Here is a 20,097-nt window from a genome sequence, read left to right as displayed (position 1 = left end):
TCACGCACACTCATGATATTTAGTGCTTGACATGACAAAGCAAGAATATTTAATGTCACAGAGTCAAAAGTAATTTGTCATAATGAACTTCAAGCGCTCATTTATCTCGTTCACTACCAATAGCCGCAGCAGACCGTTAGCAAACAGAACAGGGTATTCGGGAAAAAAAGCTAAGCTTACTTACTTGTTTCAATAAATTTAAAAGAAGTAATAAAAAGCGGCACATACTCGGGTATGTTCCGGGGTGTTGAGTACATGCGATAAAAGACCATACACTAACTAAGAGTGGTTCAATATGCGGTTAAAAATGAAAGTCAGAGCTGCCTTCAATTCTTCCTTGTTTGTGTATTACCCATTCGCGCTGACCGAGAGTGACTTTTCAGCTTCAAAAGTTCTTCGATCTGCGGAAGAAATGTAGAGGTTAATTAATGATTGACTCCGATTCTTCAACTTTCATTTAGACTACCTACTATTAAGTTGATTGCGGAAAGTGTTGGACCTATACCGCAGAAGACAGATCTCTCTCCTTTGAAACAACACACATTCGAAATATCGAAATCACCTGGCAGAAAATGTTCAGCAGCATTTAGGATTTCACTATTTGTCAGCAAAGAAAAACAATGTACGTGAATAGATATCACGCCACAGTTGTTGGCTATCCAATATCCTCAATAAAAGAAAGCCTTTGTTTTGTTTCGGAATATCATGACAGTGGTTGAGGTCACACTAGAGACTTTACTATGGTAAAAAGGGCTTTACTATGGTAAGTCTCGTAACGTCTTCTTTACCGTAGTAAACCTGACAGGTCCACTTAAAAAGGCATTTGAATTTTTCCAGGCGTTTTTTCTCGCGTGATCGGTAACGTGAGAGTGGAAAGTAAAACAAATGATGACATGCTATGAGAGCTGACTAAATTGAAATTACTGAACTGTAACTTCCTGAGCGTGGTTCAATGTGAGAGAGTATTGTTTTCTGTTGTGAGCATTTTGCTTTTAATTCTGCTGCTCAGACGAGCAAGAAGAATGCGCTCCCTTGTTACCTACCTTGGTTTCGAATACGAAGTTAGTGAAGATGTTTTAGTGACAGGTTCATTGATTACCCGTCGAAGACGTACTCTTAGAGAAAGAGCGGCATTGGGAAGGCACGCGTGGGTTTACCCTCGACCCCAAGAACGGTTTGAAGAAATGTACAGAAACAGAAACCTTAAAGCACTGTGGAAAAAACAATCACCGATGTTCTAAAGCTATTCTGTTATGCGACCCTTTTTGAAACTACTTTCCTCAAAAATCATGACAAACTGTCAACAAAACAAACAAAGTTTAGATAGACTAGAGATATACCCACCTATTTTTTTTGGTAACCAGATGGTTATCGGTGATGGGTCATCTTTGTTCTTTCCGCGGTAGTCATGGAAATTAACCAGGATAGAGTTTACTATAGTAAACTGAAAAATGCCGGTCACACTTACGGCGCCGTTTACTATGGTAAACTTGAGTTTACTATAGTATACTTTCTCTAGTGTGACCTCAACCAGTATGGATGATCCAATAACAATGTCTTGGCCTACATCACTGGGTCATCTTTAGTCTCACGTGCTCTAAAGAAGTCATCTTTATCATGCAGCACCATTACAACCTCTTACAGTAACTGCTAGGCATTTCTGAACGTAGATTTAATATCTTCGGGGACAGTTAACATAAGACATTTAGTGGAAATTTGGCAGATAACTGTGGACTGCCGAGTTTTATATTCGTCTATACAGTCTAATGTCCAGAGCGTCAATGGAACGGAACTGCCGGTGAACCGATCTCCGTTTCTCGATTCACGATAAACACTGCCCTCGGACATATTAAAGATCAGTGCTGAGATTGCCTTGTCTTCTTTTGATGAAATCTGCGGGCGAGCCGATTTACTGAGATGGAAAGATCGCCGTGTCCAGCTATGATGTTAACAGGTGAAATTTATTGTAGACGCATTTGATGATAAAATCAATAAAGTCACTGTAAAGTGAGCGTGTCATGCTGATATGCTAAACACTCGCCATCGCAGAGCGCCACTTAAACGATTACAGGTAGTCGATCGACTGGACAAGGTCTTATCAATGGTCTAGGGGCCCGAACTTTGTTCCTCACTGCCTGTCGAATTGCAAACCAAAACGGCGATTACCTCGGAGGACACGCGAACGGCAGAATCACCGCGCTGTATCGACAAAAGACTCGGGTCACAACGCTCGTGGATGCACAGGTAGTCCATGCAGGTGGACAAGATCATAATCATCAATGGTTTAGGGGGCGATTATGTACCTCCCTCAATGTCTGTTGATGTACGAGCTGGACAAGGGCATATTTTCAATGGTTGCCGATTATGTTCCTCCCTAACAGCCTGTCGAATTTGAAACTGGAACGGCGTTTCCTTCGAAAGACTTACAAAGAACGGCATCCTTGCGCTGCATTGAGGAAGTGTTACACTTGCGCCTTCGATCGCAATGCTGTTTGACGTACAGGTAGTCCATGCAGAAGAACAAGGTCATAATCATCTATTGCTTAGGGGCCGATTATGTACCTCCCTCACTGCCTGTCGATGTACAAGCTACTATGGACACAATTATCGTGGCAAGGCACAAGATACATTGCTGTGACTTGTAATCCATGCAGTAGCCAGGTCATTGTAAATAAGTGCTCCGGGCAATAAAACCGTCCTCACGATCCGCATTCTTCAGGGGCACCCAACGAGAATATAGTTCAAAACACCACTTAAACATAGCCTTTTTGAACGTATTTTAGTATTTAAAGGGTAGATATAGGCATAATTTTATCCCCTAAAAGTTTTCATCTGTTCGGATTTCCTAGCTGAAAGTCTAGTGATCCGCCGAAAATTATAGAGATCAAAACTTACCTTTTCGAAAATTCCAGCCAGAGAAAAGGCTCCCGAAAATTCTAGGTGACCTTTTTAAAGTAAAAATCCGTTAAAAATGGGCAATTATACCACTTTTTAGATGTTCGAAAATCCTAGGAGAGGCAAAAAGGCAAGAAATTTTACAACAAATGTTCCGAAAATTCTAGATCTCAAATCGTCTTCCGAACAGACATTTTCCGAAAATTGACGTTAGGTGCCCCTGATTCCCTGATTCTTCCTTTTGAAGATGAAGGATGTCCTTCGTACTTCTCGTCACAACTAGGTAGCGAAAAGACGGTGCATTGGCGCCACGCGAGAGATTACAGAAATTGTTCAGAGAGTCAATGAAATGGCCTTGAATGAGACGGAACTAACTGCCGCGCAACGAATGAACCGATCGCCTTCTCTCTACTCTCAATGAAATGTTCCTTCCAACATGTTGAAGGTATTCAAATCGCCGATCATGTTGAAATGTACAGATTGCCGATGAAATCTGCGGGCCAACCGGTTTACCGAGAGGCCCAGTTCGCCGTGTTCAGCTACCATGTTAACATGTGAAATTTACCGTAGACTTATTTTTGATAATGAAATCAATAAAGTATGCGTGTGGTGCTGGTATAGCTAAACACGCGCTATCGCCTAGCGCCACGCAAGCGATCATAGGTGGTCCATCGACTGGACAAGGGCAAGGGCAATGGTCGCCGACTATGTTTATCCCTCACTGTCTCTGGAGTTTCAGATTGGTCCGGCGATTGCTTCGCAAGACACACTAACGACGGCATGACCGCCCTGTTGGGCTTGCGACTTCGATCGCAGTCGCCCTTAAACTTTTTTTCTGCAGCTTTTAGATGATGACGTCACATTTTCAAGTAATATAAGCAATGGTCAGACTCTCCAAATTTCATAATGCCCTGTTTCTGCAATGGAGGAAGGTCAAGAAAAGGTGGAAGAATCTCAGAACAGTAGAACACCATTTGTCACCACCTTCCATCCCAGGAACCTGGTTGCCGGGAAAATCATTCGTCGAAACCTTCCAGACCAATTACCAGGTACTTTTCCTTGTAACAGGACAAGTTGCCGCACATGTTCCCATGTCAATTCATCATCCACAATTACAACACCCAAAGGGCATGTTAACATCACGGGACATTTTTCCTGTATCACTTATAACGTGGTTTATTGTCTGTCGTGCTCCAAATGTCCATCGATAGTGTACATTGGAGAGACTGGAAGAAGGTTGGCGGACCGCTTTAGAGAGCACCGCAGGGATGTCATCAACGGGAGAAATGACCTTCCTGTATCTGCCCATTTCAACCAAGCCAATCATACACTGGAGGACATGAAGGTTGCGGTGTTGAAGGCAGGCCTAGCCAACCAGGAATACCGCAGGAGGCAGGAGACTGTTTTGATTTGCAAATATGGAACTGTGGCTCCGAGCGGCCTTAATTTGAGACTTTGATACTCTTACTTATGACGCACGCTAGTGTGCAATCGGGCACTTGAGCTAATTTAACGAAATTTATAACGGATTTAGTCCTGTACCCTGAAGAAGGCAGCATTACCGAAAAGTCGGTCAAAACTCTTTTGAAGTGCGTCGTTCTTACAATTTTCAAATTAAGATTAGTTTAGGCTTAAATTAAGAAAGTGATGATCTTAGGCAAGATGCTGGGAGTCTTAATTTAAGATGTTAGTGTTTACGAAGTAGTTGTTTAAAACCTTGCCCATGAGTCATAATAAACGTGGCACAGAAATCTTGATCCCTTGATCCCTTGATCCTCCCTCCCCCCTTATTTTTTGGTCAAAGATGCTGGCCATGCAATTGAAGAAACATTTTTCAACGGTGGGTAGGGAGAGGGTGAGTGCTCTATTTCACAGATGAAATCCAAAAAGGAACGAGGCCAATATCGAGCCATGTTGACAGAACAAGCTTGGTCAATAAAGGATTTATTATCAGGCCAAAGAGATGCCTTTTTCTTACAGGACAAGCGGGAAAGATGGGCCTAACCCACTGGCTTATCCGCGGGTAGCCAATCAGAAAACAAGAAGTGCTGTCGTCCATTTAGGTTCTTGAGAGGATGGGTCCGTATTCTCTGAAGAAATAAATTACTTGTGGCTAAGACAATTTAGCGGTTTTCAGCCTATTTCTTACATAAATTGGTTTTCTGTAAACATGACTTTAACAAGAAAAATTGAAGCACTGAGGGAGCACTTGATCACGTGAATTTAAAGATGTAGATTGAAATTTGATAATTCATTAGAAACTATCAACCTGTTCCAAATTTTAAGCTTAATAGTTTCTTGTATACAGCGAGTCTTACTAGCAAATTGTAGCCTATAACAAGGTTAAAACAGTTGACGGAATAACTCAACCGCCACAACACACTCTCACGACGACAACAACTTTAAGCAACAATTTTATTGCCGGTTGATATCCAATAAAACAGTGACAATAAAATTATTTAGCCTATGATTTAATTTTTACATTTTATCTCACGCTCAGGTATGGGGGTTAATCAAATGTTAACAAGATTTTATCTTGTACGATCATGTAAATAATAGTTACGTTAACCCAAAGTGAGAGACTAAAACAGTCTGCTATAAAGTTAAAAATCCAATCCTAGAGGCGTCCTCCGTTCATCATTCAGCGTTAAACAATCCGAAGGTCGAATATCGTTTGTATATGATTCTTACATGAAAAAATCCCATGAAATAAATAATAGGAATTATGAAATTGCTTAAGTATTTACAATATCATTTAAAAAGGCGTGTTTCAACTCCCTATACACAGGCATCTCTGATCACGCGTAATAAGGTATATTCAAAAAAACGCCTGTGCAGAGGAGCAAGCGGAGCAAGTTGACAAGAAGCCTGCAGAGTCACCAACGTAACAGGTTTCGCAGGAAGATCTCACGTAGCCTATGCCAGGCTCTCAGATAGTTAGGACGTCGTGAAAATAAAAAAAAGCCAAGCGAAATCAACACACGCGCGATCTGGGGAAGTGGGCAGGGGCATTCATTGGCGCCCTTTCTCTCTCCCCAGCTCCCGCGCGTTTTTCTTATCACTTTTTGCTGCCCGACTACCATGGAGCCTGAAACAGGCTAATCTCAGCGGTGCTAACGAGAAATCTTCACGTGCATCGCTCGTTTTGGTACATTTTCTTGCCGTCACGTGCACTACGCGACGAAAACGTGAAATATGTTAATGCGACGTTTTATTGAGGAACTGATCACACGACTACTGGTCTTTCTGGTCCGAAAGAATTCAACATCAGGAGAATTCACCTAGGTTAATGAAAATTTGAGGAAGTTGGATGAATCGCAATGAAGCTTGAAAGAACGCTAGTTCACTGCACAAGTGGCGATTACTTTATTGCTACTGTCGTACTGGCATCAAATATGGGGAGCTTTAACAACAGCGACGGCGACGGCCAACTCTGCACGTCACACTTTTTGGCACATTTCATAGTCGTAACTCTACGGCCACGGCGTGAAATTTGCGTTCGCAAGGTATGGAAGACACAGATAGACGACAACTATTTTTTTCTCTTTTTGAACCTCCATTTGGTCCCTATGAATCCAACTCCAAATTCACCTACACTTGTCATTCTAAACGAAATGGAATGATCGCAACGTCTGAGAAAACGCAAATCCATTTCACCCTTAATTAGGACATTCTCGTTTTCGTCGCAATGGACGACGGCAACGGCAACGGCAACGGCAAAAAACCAACGCCACTCGCACAGTTACGAAGGCTGCTCTAAAAGGAAAACGTATCCCCTGTATAAAAGAAAATGATGCAACAGAACTCTACTTTTTGTCAAGTCCCATGGTTACTTTGAATTCTATACAATGTACGTCCAGCACAGCACACAATCAATAGCCGTTCAGACAACAGAGAGGAGTGAAACAGGTTACATAAAGAAAGCTTCCCAAACCCATCAAGTTACACATATATATGTGATAACTAAGAACATTGGGCTCCTCTATAACTGGTTAAAAAGTGAATTGTGTAAATCAAAAGCTCTTAAAGCGAAGGAGGTGTACTTTCCATCGCCTTTGTTGACCAGTAACATCTGTACTTTGGTGTAGGAATCTTGCTTGTGAGCTGGCAACCGCACCTCCATCTTTCTTAATCCCACAACTGATATCACTTCAGTTCAGTTTAGTTCAGTTCAGTAGAAAAGCAAACTCGTTTGTTTCAAGTTGTTGAAACCGAAAATGAATTCATCAATGTAGGTCCGCTACCAGACCCTAGATTGCATGAAATGTCTCTATGTGATTTTCAGCGCGTTACACAATGTGTCATACTTCCATAAACTTGAGTTTAGCACTGGCAGCTACAAAGGGATCCTGCCACATTTTCCGCAGATCGCCCTGAAAAAGAAAAAAAAAACGCTAGAAGTTCAGTCTTCTTGCTGGCCCGTCACCGTGCGTACTATTCGACCGTGCGACAACTTATTTATTTTTTTGTTGACAGAAGCAAAAACTGGGTCACTTCAATAAAACTCCTCGCGGTTAATCCTACAGAACAGTTATGGTCACCAAAACTACCTTTTAACGGTCTCCATGTTGAGACCGACCAACCTTTAAATGAGATGGAAAACACGGGCTTCAAGGCTGATGGTTGTTGTCGACAAGTCATTTTCGCGTTTTGAAAACAAAAACGCGAAAATAAAACACACGGACTTAAATACCATACTGTAAAACGTTTTTAGCTCCTTCTCGTTTCATGAAGTGTACGTAGCTTTCTACCAACCAAGTCTTGCCTCCAGACGCTTTAAACCCTTTTGTTCACTTTTCCCCCGGAATCACAAAAATTAATACTTGCAAAATTTACATTTTCGAACACTAGTAAGAAGGTAGTCAGTGACAAAGTGTCTGTATAAACAGTACACTACCAACAAAAATGGCCAACAAAATCCCAGCCTGGTATGGGCACAACCTCTTTGGCCTACGTGACAGGCGTCGAGAGGGGAGGGGAAAGGAGGGAAAAGGGAGAGCGGATTGGGGAGAAGGGGAAAGGGAAATGCTCTCTTTTCCCTTTCCCATTTTACGCTTTCCTCTATCTCCCCTCCCCTCCCCTTTTTTGCGCCTGCCACGCAGGCTAAACTTGTTGGGTGCGTTGAGCATCTTGCTCAATTTTGTTAGGATACCTTGAATGTTTTGGAGGTAATTTTTTTTCCCATTTAAGGAAAGGGCCCGTTGCACGCGATTTGGGAAGCAGTTCAAGATAGATCTTACCTTGAGATAGGCCATGACCAGAATAGGTAATAGTGTAAATGGTACAAGGTACAGTAATGCTGGTTGTGCTGCTTTATACACTTCAGACGCTACTGTAGCGGTAACTAAACCTGGGGAAAACAAGACAACAATAAGGTCCAAACTAGTTTACTTCATCACATTCAGTGCGAAAATACTTCTATCCCAAGAAACATCCTCAATTATTTGAAGGACAGGCGTTCAAATAATGGAATGTGGCACGAAGTACTGCTTCACATCTCACAACACTGTCTCCACAATATGAAGGCCTGGAACAGGCTAGACCCTCGATTGGATGTTACCGGATTTCCGTTTCGCAAAATGATCGCAGGCACTAAAGCCAAAAGGCTGCCTACAACTTCACTCGGCGGATTCTCCCGAAAGTAAACGCTCCATTGAGCCTCTACCGAACAGGGACGCCGAGTGAGGTTCATTCTCAGCTCGTTCCTACCCTCCAGTCTCAGGCCGTAAAAGGTTACCCTCTCGGCTGACTCATGACAGACTCTGAGAACTGATGACACATGATGGCCATTACATGTAGACTACTACTCTTATCTCTATTTTTCTCTTTTTTCTATTCTTGCCCCATGATATAACGATACAGTTGTAAACAAAGCGGTTGGGTTTTTGCTGAAGAATGGGTGGGATAGGGGAATGGGAGAAGGCTGAGAACAAAAAAAAGTCCCCCATATACATACCCACATCAGTAGCATACTTTGAAGTGGTTTGGTCGATTGCAAAAAATCCAAAATCACATTTTACGTTATATATTTAACACCATTAATTTCTTGACGTTGACTCTTTGGAACCCAGTAAAGTTTCCGAAATCAAGCCACCAAAGAAGACTTGATCCACAACAGCTAGCTATTTTTGAAATGAAAATTAGGGGTAATTGGAGATAATAAGAGTTTACACATTCTTAGCTAAGAGATGTAGTGACGTTATCAGTATCTTACCTACAATGTATCCAATAAGTGAGCAATGAAAATAAGTTATCTTTGATTGGTCCATATCAGCTGCTGCGGCCGCTTGCTTTTTATAATTATCATATCTCATAACAAAGCACAAGAGAAGTCCTGGCATAACCTTAAAAGAAAATCAGAAATGAAGATAAACCAACAGTTCTTGACTGAAAAGCCCATAAAAGCCATAAGAGATCAGCCTTCTGTCACATCAACTACTTCCCAAATACAGTGGAACCTAGATATAACAAACCTCTATTTAAAGAAGTCTTCAGTATAATGGACAGTATTCCTCAAAGTATCTGAGTACTCCCTAAACACAAATTTAAGGCTTCTTTACATCAGCTCCTTTTACATATTTAGGAATTGGAGGATACTTATGTTGACACACCTATTTTAATGATTAAATAACGCAAGATAATATGAAATGTAAAATAAGTTTGTAATTTTGTAACGCTGTATTGTATTAACTTCAATTCATCATCTTGTATCGCTAAAATATAAATCTATCTTCCTTTTCCTTTTCTTTTCTTAATTCCTTCCTAGTGATTTACTTTTTGTTTTCCTCCGCTGCCTTGATTAGCCAAGCTATATGCAAGCAGAGGTTGTTGGTATGTACATGTACGTGTATCTAAAAATAATAGTTGAAATTATAGTATGAACTAAATTTGTAACTACATTAGACATCAATAAACATATATGCTTGCTTGCTTGCTTGGCAAAGAATATAACCTGCAGTGCAGGCATATTTTTGGGCGGGCGAAAGCTGTTTGGTTATGTTCGTACTGTTGTAACCAGCAACTTTGATGTTATGATGGAGGAAGAATCAGGACCTGGCTCCTGGTAAAACATATGGAAAAGAACCACGTTATAGCAACCATATTTTGCCAGTCCCTTGACCCTTTGTTATATCGAAGTTCCACTGTGACAACATGAGTCTTGACTCACATAAAATATTAGAATTTGAGGTTATTTATGGCTGTCTCCTTTTTCCTCTTTAATATGTACATGACAGTAAGAGGTGGAAAGTGAAGATCAGATAAGTATCATGTTCTGGAATACTTTTTTGTTAAATTGAGCTAAGTTTTAAGGCTAAAAGGTTAACACTAAATATAACTTACTATATCTCCTAATCCTAACATAGAGAATCTGCCTCTATCACGCATACTGAAAAAAAAATTGCAACAACATTAATATTTCTTTCTATGAATCTTTTGACGACTTGTATTCCCTGCTAGCAGAGGTCTCTCATGACAAAGCAAAAATGAGAGACCTAGCTCTGCTAGCAGGGAACAACTTGTACTGATCAATTAGAAGGAAAAATCAGAGGCTAACCTTGGAAATACCAACTTTCCTGGAAGGGAAATTTGTGGAGATATATTTCCTACAGAGTTCATTTTTAATTTACTTGCCATGATTTGGACCTGCAAAAAGAAGACAACCAAGAAAGATTTTCAGATAAATGTAAAGCGATGACCTGTTCTTTAATTAAGAACCATTTTAGGGCCAATTTTGATAAAACTGCACCATTCATCTAGACAGAACACGCCATAGAACTTACAGAAACCTGACTGTAATTTCATCCACCAAAATGATGACAGAGGTCTTATTTAGCTTGTCTACCGTAAACTGCTGCTTAAAAGCACCCCATGTTTAAGACCCTGCCCCCCCCCCCGCTTTTTGGCCAATCTACCTGAAACACACACAAAAAAACATCTGATGATAAGTTCCCACCAAATATATATATACACCCTCCTCTGGCTTGTATTGAAATGAATTTGATTTATGTTATTTCAAAGCTAAATTAAAAACCAGTAAATGCAACATATTTTGACAACAACTGCTAAAGCTTGTTTCCAACCACTTTCTTTTATTGCGCTTATGAGCCAACTCAGATTATTATAAGCACCTCTGTTTAAGCCCTCTTATCCCGTTAAGCCCCAGTATGCAGACAGAAATTCTCCAAACTGATCTCCATACATTTCCCTAAAGAATTAAGTTGAAGAATTTGATGAAAGATCAAAGCATTTCCCTTTCGAGATCATTTTATAAATTCTCACAACCCTTTCTATTGATGATATATGGATATTGTTTAAAGAAAACTGATGTTGGTCACTCTTGAGAAAGGGTTAATACCCCTTAGGAAGATGTACATGTACATAAGCCCAGTACTTATAGGGGTGGCGAAAGGTAAAATCCTAGACTCGCCAAGACTCCGAGATCCTAGTTAGAAATCTGAGCCCGAGACTCTTTGGTAAAAAGTTTCGGGACTCAAAAAAGTAAAAACAAACCATGAAAAAACAATACTTTGAGACTTATCATTAACGCTTCCGAGACTTCGAGATCCTGACAAAATTTTCCAAGACCCACGTTTTACGAGGTACCATTCGCCACCCCTACTTATAAGTGGCAGTTTAAGGTATTCATGCAACAAAGCAATTTAAGACCTAACTGTGTCCTTTGCAAGCTATAATGCCAGCCACTTAACCTTTCTCATAATAAAACAAGTTGATGAGATGAGCTTTGATGTTGTACTGCTCAGTTATTAGTGTTCCCTTCAATTGAGTACTTACAGGGTTATCAGCCTGCTGTGTTGCAACGTGCACCATAACATTGGCTTTGAATATATAACTTGAAAAAAAGACCTGGAATGTGACCAAATACACAATCATATACACTGTTATAATCAAAAGAACTATAGACTATCTTAGTGCTCTCATTATTAATTTTAGGCCCAGGCTTTTCGAAATCTGGTGAAATTTAATCCAGGGTTAAGCCAAACTTTTAACAAAATTTTCTCAGGAATATGATACTAGTCTACACTGCAGTAGCGGATCTAGACCTTCAGATAAGGTTGGGGGGTGGGGGGGGGGGTCATTCAAACCCTGATGTGTCAAACAAAATTTTTTTCTCAGTTTCGTCTAAAAATAAGGGGGGGGGGTCTGGGCCCCTCGTGCCCTTCCCCAGAATCTGCCACTGCACTGTAGGTTGTTTTGGTTTGGTGCTTGATTTTTTTTGTTTGCATTAACAACATATTGGAACTGCCACAAAATTGCCTTCCTCCAATGGCCCTAGTGACTACCTCAAAGGTTGCTTTTTCTTAACTCTCCCTAATCTCCTCATATAATCAAATTAGCAGCTTAACAGTGTCTGCATGAACATAAGCATGGAGCTTAATCGCTCACCTAAAAAATACACTTGCATTGAAGCTAGGCTAATAAAATACTGTTGAGCTTCTTCTCAGAGACCCACTAAGATTTTGTTTACCCAAAATGGCCTCCAAAACAGACTGTAAAAAGTATATCTAATTGTCAGTTTACACTTAAACCTAGGGTTATAAGTAAAACCAACCTAAAAGCAACTAAGGCTAAGCAGAAAACTATAGCAGCTATATCAGGATGTCTTAAAAGGATAGCTCAAAAACTTACCCAAAATACATCATAAACTAACAGGCCTATTAACAGAAGAGTTGAAACTTTGAGGCTTGGCAAGCGAATGTAGGCAATCATTGAAACACACAATCCCATGGCTAACGCTGAAAGGGACATCAAAATATCACAAGTGATATTTTACTAATTTTAATTATATTTGTTTATCTTATTATCATTATTATTATTATTATTACTTTAATTTTGTAACTATTAGGACTTATACCCTGCTAAGAGAAGTTGGGGAGGTTTCGGCAAGTTTATCAGAAGGTAACTCACAAGAAGCAAAAAAGGTTTCAAGATGAAACAGCCACATGAAAGCTCAGGACCACGATAAAATGAGAAGTCAAGGGAGTCTGAGGGGTGAGGAAAGGAAGCTGCAGAAATTCCCCTCACTCCCTCTCTTCTCCTATTCTCATTTGACCTCAGATCAGATTTTACACGAAGCCCTGTATCTCAGAGATGACAGCCTCTACACAGATCTATAATCTGGAGACTCTATCTCTTGCACTACTTCCCTCCCCCAAATGCCAACAAACCCCCACCGCACCCACAAATCGACCCAGCCCCCACGTCGTGACAGTCATGGGAATGGCTTAGAACATTATATGAAGTCTTACATAAGGTACATACTATCAAAATTTGCATTCACCATTGAAATGACATGATAGTCTTCGTCAGTGACTAAATATGTGAGAAAAATGCAGAAACCGTACCATTTTGGAAAAAAAATGGGCTAATTTAAAACTAAAGCACAGAAAAAACTCATACTATGCCCTGAACACTTCTTGAAAAAATACTTCGAACTACCTGCTACACCGGCTACATGCAGTGGTCTTGGCTTTTGCCCCTAACTGACAAAAATGTTTGTTTAGGAATGACACTAACTGGACCCGGGATTTTATAGCAGGTTTTCTCTTAACGCACAGCTTTGGCCCTATGCATGAAACATACATTATTTCCTTTATTTAGTGGAAATAACTTACCATCCATTAGAACCCAATGTCCTGTTACAATCCAGACCAAAACTAATGCAGAAGAACAAACAAGTGACATAGCCTCTGCTGGGGTGACACGGCCACAAAAGCCAACATAATATCTGAAATCAATGGTAAAAGTTATTTACACAACTTAGAACCTGGTCATGAGCAAGCAGCCTAAAAAAATGAGACAGGAAATCACCTAACCACTTACTTTTGATTGCCACTTCCAAAGCAGGGTCTTGTTAGAAATTGACAGACAGGCATAAGAACAAAAGAGAAAGCTATCATTGCCAAAGCTGAAAAAAAAAAGATAATTTATATTCATTACAAATTAATTAACAATAATATTATAGCATGTATTACTAGTTAAATGTGAATGAGTGAAAAGAAGGACATGCAAAGAAAGCAGAGAATAGTGCAGTGTACATGTACATGTAACATCAATCTCAAGAATAAATTAATATATATGAAAGGTACATGTATGTTAAAACAAAAAAAGCACACTGTAAGGGAAAAAACCTATTAATAGTATTAAATAGAAAAACAATAACAACAATAGTCAAGGTTTTTTTCTATTTATTATAAATTTTTGTTTTTAAAATAAGATCAATCAAGATCAGGGAACCACTTTGCATTATACAATGGAACACTTTTTTTCCAAAGGGCTAGCTTTTTAAAAAATGATGTGAGCACAGTTCACTGAAATTCAATTCCTCTTTCCAACTGATAGAAATTGCCAGCTTCAGTAGGTTTTAACATTTATTTCTGGTAGTTAACAGTGCTGTTAAAGTCATGCTCCACAAACTAAACAAAATTATATTTTTAAAATTTTTAAAACATGTACTCTTAAAATGCCTACAGCTGTGTTTAAATAATTGCACACATATGTACATGCAGGCCCAGGGGGGTTCTCCAGATCTCAAGAGATGGGGATGATTGAATGGGGACACAAATTAAAACCTAAAAAAAAAATCTCTAGGGCTTCCAACAAAACCCCAAAAAATCCCATTTCCATGTCAAATTTCCAAGCCCAGGTTTGATTGTACTTTATTGGAAGAACTATGCAGCCACCAATCTTCGTATTGTTTTGAATAAAAAATTCCCTACAAATTGTAGTTGAATCAAGCCACCCAAAAAAATACTTGCAAAATTTTCCTACCTCAAAAAATCCTGGAATCAAAAGTTTCAAACCCCTACAAAACATTCAATCATCCCCATCACTTGAGATCTGGAGTACCCCCCTGGGTATACAGGTAGTTTTCTACCAAAACTGAGAGCTTATCATTTTTGGAGAAGATCGTTATCAAGGTGTTCTATTAATTTTATTTCACTTACCGGCAGTACAGAGTGCAAAGAAAAATTGGAGGGTATCAAAAAAGAAAAACATCACAAGAAGAGAGAAAGAAGCTCCAACTGGCAAAAACACAGCTTGAGCAGTGTTGATCGTTTGGAACCCTGGAAATGGACATAACAACATACCATTGGCTATCATTAGCTAATTAAAAAAATACAAAGTACATGGTATAGCGATACAGTGATAGTTTGCTACTTAATGAAATACATTTGTATGTAAAATTCTTCAACTGAAAATATCTTCAAAGGGACATGATAACGCTCAAGAGGCTAGAATTTAATGTCAAAGGAAGGTGTCAACAGTGCCTGACATTTTTAACTTTTTTGCAGATATTGAATAAGAAACAAAGTAAAACAAAACTATAGGCAAACTAAGGATAAAACTAGAAACACAACCTAAAGATTGTACATGCGAGATACCTAATACAAACCAAATGATGTTTTGTAAACAACTGTGGTTAACACAGAATGATATTTGTTTGGCAGTATTTACTAACAAATTTAAAAAGCAATAAAAGAGGTATCAATTTGATCAAAATCATGTAAACATTCTAACCTAAATACAGGGAAAAACTTAAAACTAATAGTACTACTAGATAAAAGTAATGTTTGTAAGGTTTTTTTTTCTAAAAATGACCATTCAGTCTACATGATCACATCAGTGCTACTATCCCTAAAAGTAAAGACGATTTCACCCTCACCATCCATAAGTCTTGCAAAAGGAGAGGAACTTGGGTTTGGCTGTTCGGCTTCCCCATCTTCCGGCAAGTTAAATGCGGCATCCAATCCCAAGGCCCTATAGACAATAAATATGGATACATGCATGTAACCAGACCACTCCTTACTCAAATTGAATGAAATTTACAACAATTTTGGCAAAGTTTAAATGAATTATAATGGTAAAAAAACAGGATATGTTACTAACAGTAAAATTACTGTTCATGTAGATGTATCATAAAATTATGGTTATGGAAAGTCTGTCTAGAGGCAGATTAAAGCATTATTTGAACCTGGAGTTTAAACGCTTTTGTTCAATTAACAGTGTCTCTTTGATTTGCTAAGTTTGCACAATGTGCAAAGTACTATAATTAAATTACACTGCAATTTTAAGCAACTTTAAGGCTGGGAGTAAGGGCATGACAGGCTAACTATCGTAAAAGTTGATGATGGTTCTAGTGTTTATAAAGACTTTGTTTTCTTAATTTCTGAACTTGGTTTTGAAATAGTTCAACCTTGGGTCCGTCTACTCCCACTGGAAAGATGTGCAGTTCTATATTTTGAATGATCAATTAAAGTAAATTGAAAATAATATACATGTTGTGTAATAATTATGCAAGAATTCAGTTAAATCAACAGCAACATTTGACCCCTAGATTCTAAAGCAAGTAAGACAGCTAGTGACACAAAGAATCATTGTGATTAGGCAACATCTTGAAGAAAACAACAATCAAGATAAGACAAACTCTTGATGTTACCCCTCAATAACAACTGAGGATTTGCAGATCCATCCCTAATTCTGATATTTGTCTCTGATCACATATTTAATACAACAGTATCCTGAGAAAAGTACCATTTACCATTCCAGCATCATTTAGCCTCAAAGAAGAGCTTGTGTTATAAGCTTCACATAAATAATGTTTGTTATTTTCTCATATTTTTTCATCAGCATTGATCGTCAAGAAGAGAGTGACACAATTTCCACTTATTGGGTGATTCCAGAAAATATCCATACCATACCACGGGCGGCATCTTGGAATTCCGAGGGAGAGGGGGGGTTTCTTGGACTGGAATTCCGAAGACGTGGGGGGGTAACGCAGTTTGGAATTCCAAAGGCATGGGGGGGTGTTTCAGCTCTGAATTCAGTGAATTTCCAGAGGAAAGACGGCGAAAGCTCCGCTTGAAATCGCTGACCTGTTAACATTCCCAGTTTGTAAATGAAGCACGAACCGACCACGGAAGAAGTATGCGTTAATGCAGATGGGTAAGCAAATGGGTTGTGCAGCAAGCTCCACATCAAAGAGGCCTTAAAGTTGAAGAATTAGTCAACTGATTAATAAAAATATAACCAAGTCGGTGTTTCTCGCCGATTGTCGATCGACGATGTGTTGTTGCGTGCTGAAAACTCTCACCAGTCTCTCGTTTCCAAATAGAACGCCTGACAGATTTTGTATTTCACGCCGATTTTCACGCCAACATGTAGGTAGTAAAATCCGACAGCGTGCCTTTTGATGCGCTGGTGTCTAGCAGAAGGAAGACTTGATTTTCATTAATGTTACAGTCAACAAATTTGTTTCATTTTACGGCGGTTCTGCACAAATTTCGAAATTTGCTACGTCAGCTCGGTGTCTCTACTGATCATAGTCAAGGAGATTATTTTCACTATTAAGACAATTATTTGAAGCTTTGTGCAAGTACAACATTCGGACTAGATTATGCGATTACAAGACAAAATTGTATTTATAAATATAAAGGCAAAATACAAACAACTGTTTACCGGTCATGAAAGTACTCACGAATATGTCTTGTTGTCTTTGAGAAAGTGAAAGATTCATTTCTGTCTTGAATTTACAAAATTATGTTTCAAATGCAACGTAAGCATATACATGTGAAACATTGTTTTCGCCCCTAAGGGTTATTGTAGAACTATGGGTTTAAAAATATGTTGTACATGTTGTACCCATTCGGTCCGTTCGTACTCGTTGTGTTTTGCTTGTAAAACGTATGCTGCATAACTAGTGGTCAGCAGTTAATCAATGAGGGAAATTTTCAATATGGCGGGTGACGGAATATCGATCGTAAACTTTACTCTTGTCAGCGTCCACTGGTATCAGTACGATCTACTCCGGAAAATATGACGGTATTGAATGGAAAACAAAGAGTTCTATTAGGTGGTAAGCAGCTTAAAGATAATGCTTAGAAGGAATAGCTACGGTGTACTAACGTTAACAAACTTGAGTTGCTTGATCGTCTGACTAAAAATTGTGAACAGAATTCTTTTGCAGAGGGAAAAAGTGCAAGTTTCTCGTTCGTTTGAAGATTTAGGCAGACGAACAGGAACTACAAAGGGTCTGAAACAAAAGTGGAAAATTCCGGAGGAGAGGGGGGGTTAGCGATTTTGGAATTCGGAGGGCAAGGGGGGGATAAGCATTTTGGAATTTCCGAGGGCAAGGGGGGTTTAAAATACTCATGCCACCCGTGGTAGGGTATGGATATTTTCTGGAATCACCCATTGATTAAAAATTGATGTAGATGATAAGATTTCAAACCAACAAAATCCCTTCATATATACATGTATTTCAGATCAGAAAATAAAGTAGCAAGAAAGTAGTTTAAAAGCACATTTTTGTAATAATAATCATGATTTTTTTATTATGATTGAAAGGGCTGCCACTTCAAACAATGAAATAAATGGCATTCAAATTAGGATGGATTAATAAATTATAACGCATTTCTTGTCACTGTGACTCTGAAAAATAGATAATTCAAAGTGCCTTTTATAGGACTGGTCAAGATGCTTGTGAAATTACCAGAGGACCAGAGAGTAGCAGTATGGTACAGCTCTAGCACTGGGAAGAGTTCTAAGGCAGGACATTGGGGGTTGGTTAAATAACACTAAAAGTAACATGTGTAACACTAGCCCTGATTTCCATGAGACAGATTTATAATAGAAGAAGGCTTTTAAGGGACACAAATACCATAATTAAAAAAAAATACATCTTTTATGTAAATAACTTCAAATTACTGCTTGCATAACAAGAGCACTGAAGATTTTACACACAGAAGTAAGTGTCCATATAAAATTATTTTGCAAAATAATTCCTGGTGAAAATAATTTTTCAGCAGTACAGGTTTGGCAGGATTTTTGTGTCTGAGCATACAATGTGCAAGTAAAGGTCACGTTGCTTTGAATTAAAACAAAAAAGCTATCAAAAAGACGTCTACAAATAACATGTGCTTTGAGCTATCAAGAAAAAAAAGTGGAAAACCATTTTTATTTATGGCTGAAATAACATACATACATGCAATTCTCTTAAAAGATAAACTAGGATAAAGTTACAGCTGTACTACACGGAACGTGTTACATGTACATTTTGACAAAAACTGAAATTTCATTTTTGAAGTATCAAAATTAACATGATTTCCTGATATTTCCCAATTATCAAATAACTTGTAACTCTAAGAAATAGGCAAAAGCTAAAAGGCGGATTGCATACTGATTTAAATTCGAACAACTGCGTCCATCTTTTGAGGTCACGCACATTCGATAGCGCTGACAATGGATGAACGTCACTTGACCAGAACCTCACAAAAATAAAAACATAATCTTACCTGAAACTGCCATAGATAATCAGCAAAATCGATATAACAATGGTCAAGACTCTTGAGCTGTCCGCAAAGGTGTAGATCCTAAAAAAGAATCAAAATCAAGACACACGTGTAAGCGGCGCTGGACCACTTATTGTTGTATTGTTTCAGTGGAGCTCAGGAGAAATTTTACAACAGCATCGACAACACATATGTGAACTTTGAAAATCTTCACCTACCACTGCGGTTCTGCTTCCACTTGTATTTGTTCCATGTGAGCTTATAAATAAATGTTCATCATTCGTAGAGAAAAGCTCCTGTATATGTCTTCAAGCGTCTTCAGAAACTAAAATCAAGAAATTGACATCTTCAAGAAAGGAATTAAACAACGTCCGGATATGCGTTTTAGGGCCTTCGGCATTGAATAAATGATGGTTTTACTGAAGAAACTGAATTCTTACCCCTCCTTAAGAGTCACTTGCTGGATTTTAGCTTCAAAAAATGTAGTTTAGGTTTTAGGTTACTGCATTTAAAGGCCTTTGGCAGACGACAAAAAGAGTAAAGGGTTTGTATTAAAATTCAGAGAAGATGTTGTTATTTACTGTGCGTCATGCAAAGAAGTCTGGGATATTAGTTCCAGTCGGTCGCGGATCTGTCGGATGAGACACAGGTCAACCATCCGAGGCATCGTATTTCGTAACGCCCGTACTAGGCTTGATTCAAGTGATCGGTAGAAATGCTTCATATGACAAAGAATTTTGCACCTTTTGATCACAAATGTTGATATAGTGTAAGAAAAATGAATAAAGATAACTTACCACAAAAACGCAGAAAACGACACTAAAAACATACGATAAGTTATCTTTATTCATTTTTCTTACATTATATCAACAACTGGAATCAAAAGGTGCAA

General features: G+C 38.8%; 1 protein-coding gene across 1 annotated transcript; it reads right to left on the bottom strand.

Annotated features, from left to right (window-relative positions):
• Positions 1-6,118: 6,118 nt before the first annotated feature.
• LOC140952074 (signal peptide peptidase-like 3) lies at positions 6,119-19,781 on the bottom strand. The gene is made up of 14 exons (XM_073401490.1): positions 19,646-19,781; positions 19,424-19,530; positions 19,209-19,286; positions 15,581-15,675; positions 14,862-14,981; positions 13,738-13,822; positions 13,530-13,642; positions 12,544-12,650; positions 11,689-11,760; positions 10,451-10,539; positions 10,237-10,282; positions 9,110-9,239; positions 8,136-8,245; positions 6,119-7,268 (listed from the first exon to the last, which is right to left on the bottom strand). Exons 2-14 carry the CDS (start codon positions 19,456-19,458, stop codon positions 7,197-7,199), a joined length of 1,152 nt encoding a protein of 383 aa, XP_073257591.1. The 5' UTR covers positions 19,459-19,530; positions 19,646-19,781; the 3' UTR covers positions 6,119-7,196.
• Positions 19,782-20,097: the final 316 nt, after the last annotated feature.

Source organism: Porites lutea, chromosome 11 (genome assembly GCF_958299795.1).
Source record: "Porites lutea chromosome 11, jaPorLute2.1, whole genome shotgun sequence".
NCBI classification, from domain to species: Eukaryota; Metazoa; Cnidaria; class Anthozoa; order Scleractinia; family Poritidae; genus Porites; species Porites lutea.
This window is presented reverse-complemented; position numbering and strand designations above follow the sequence as displayed.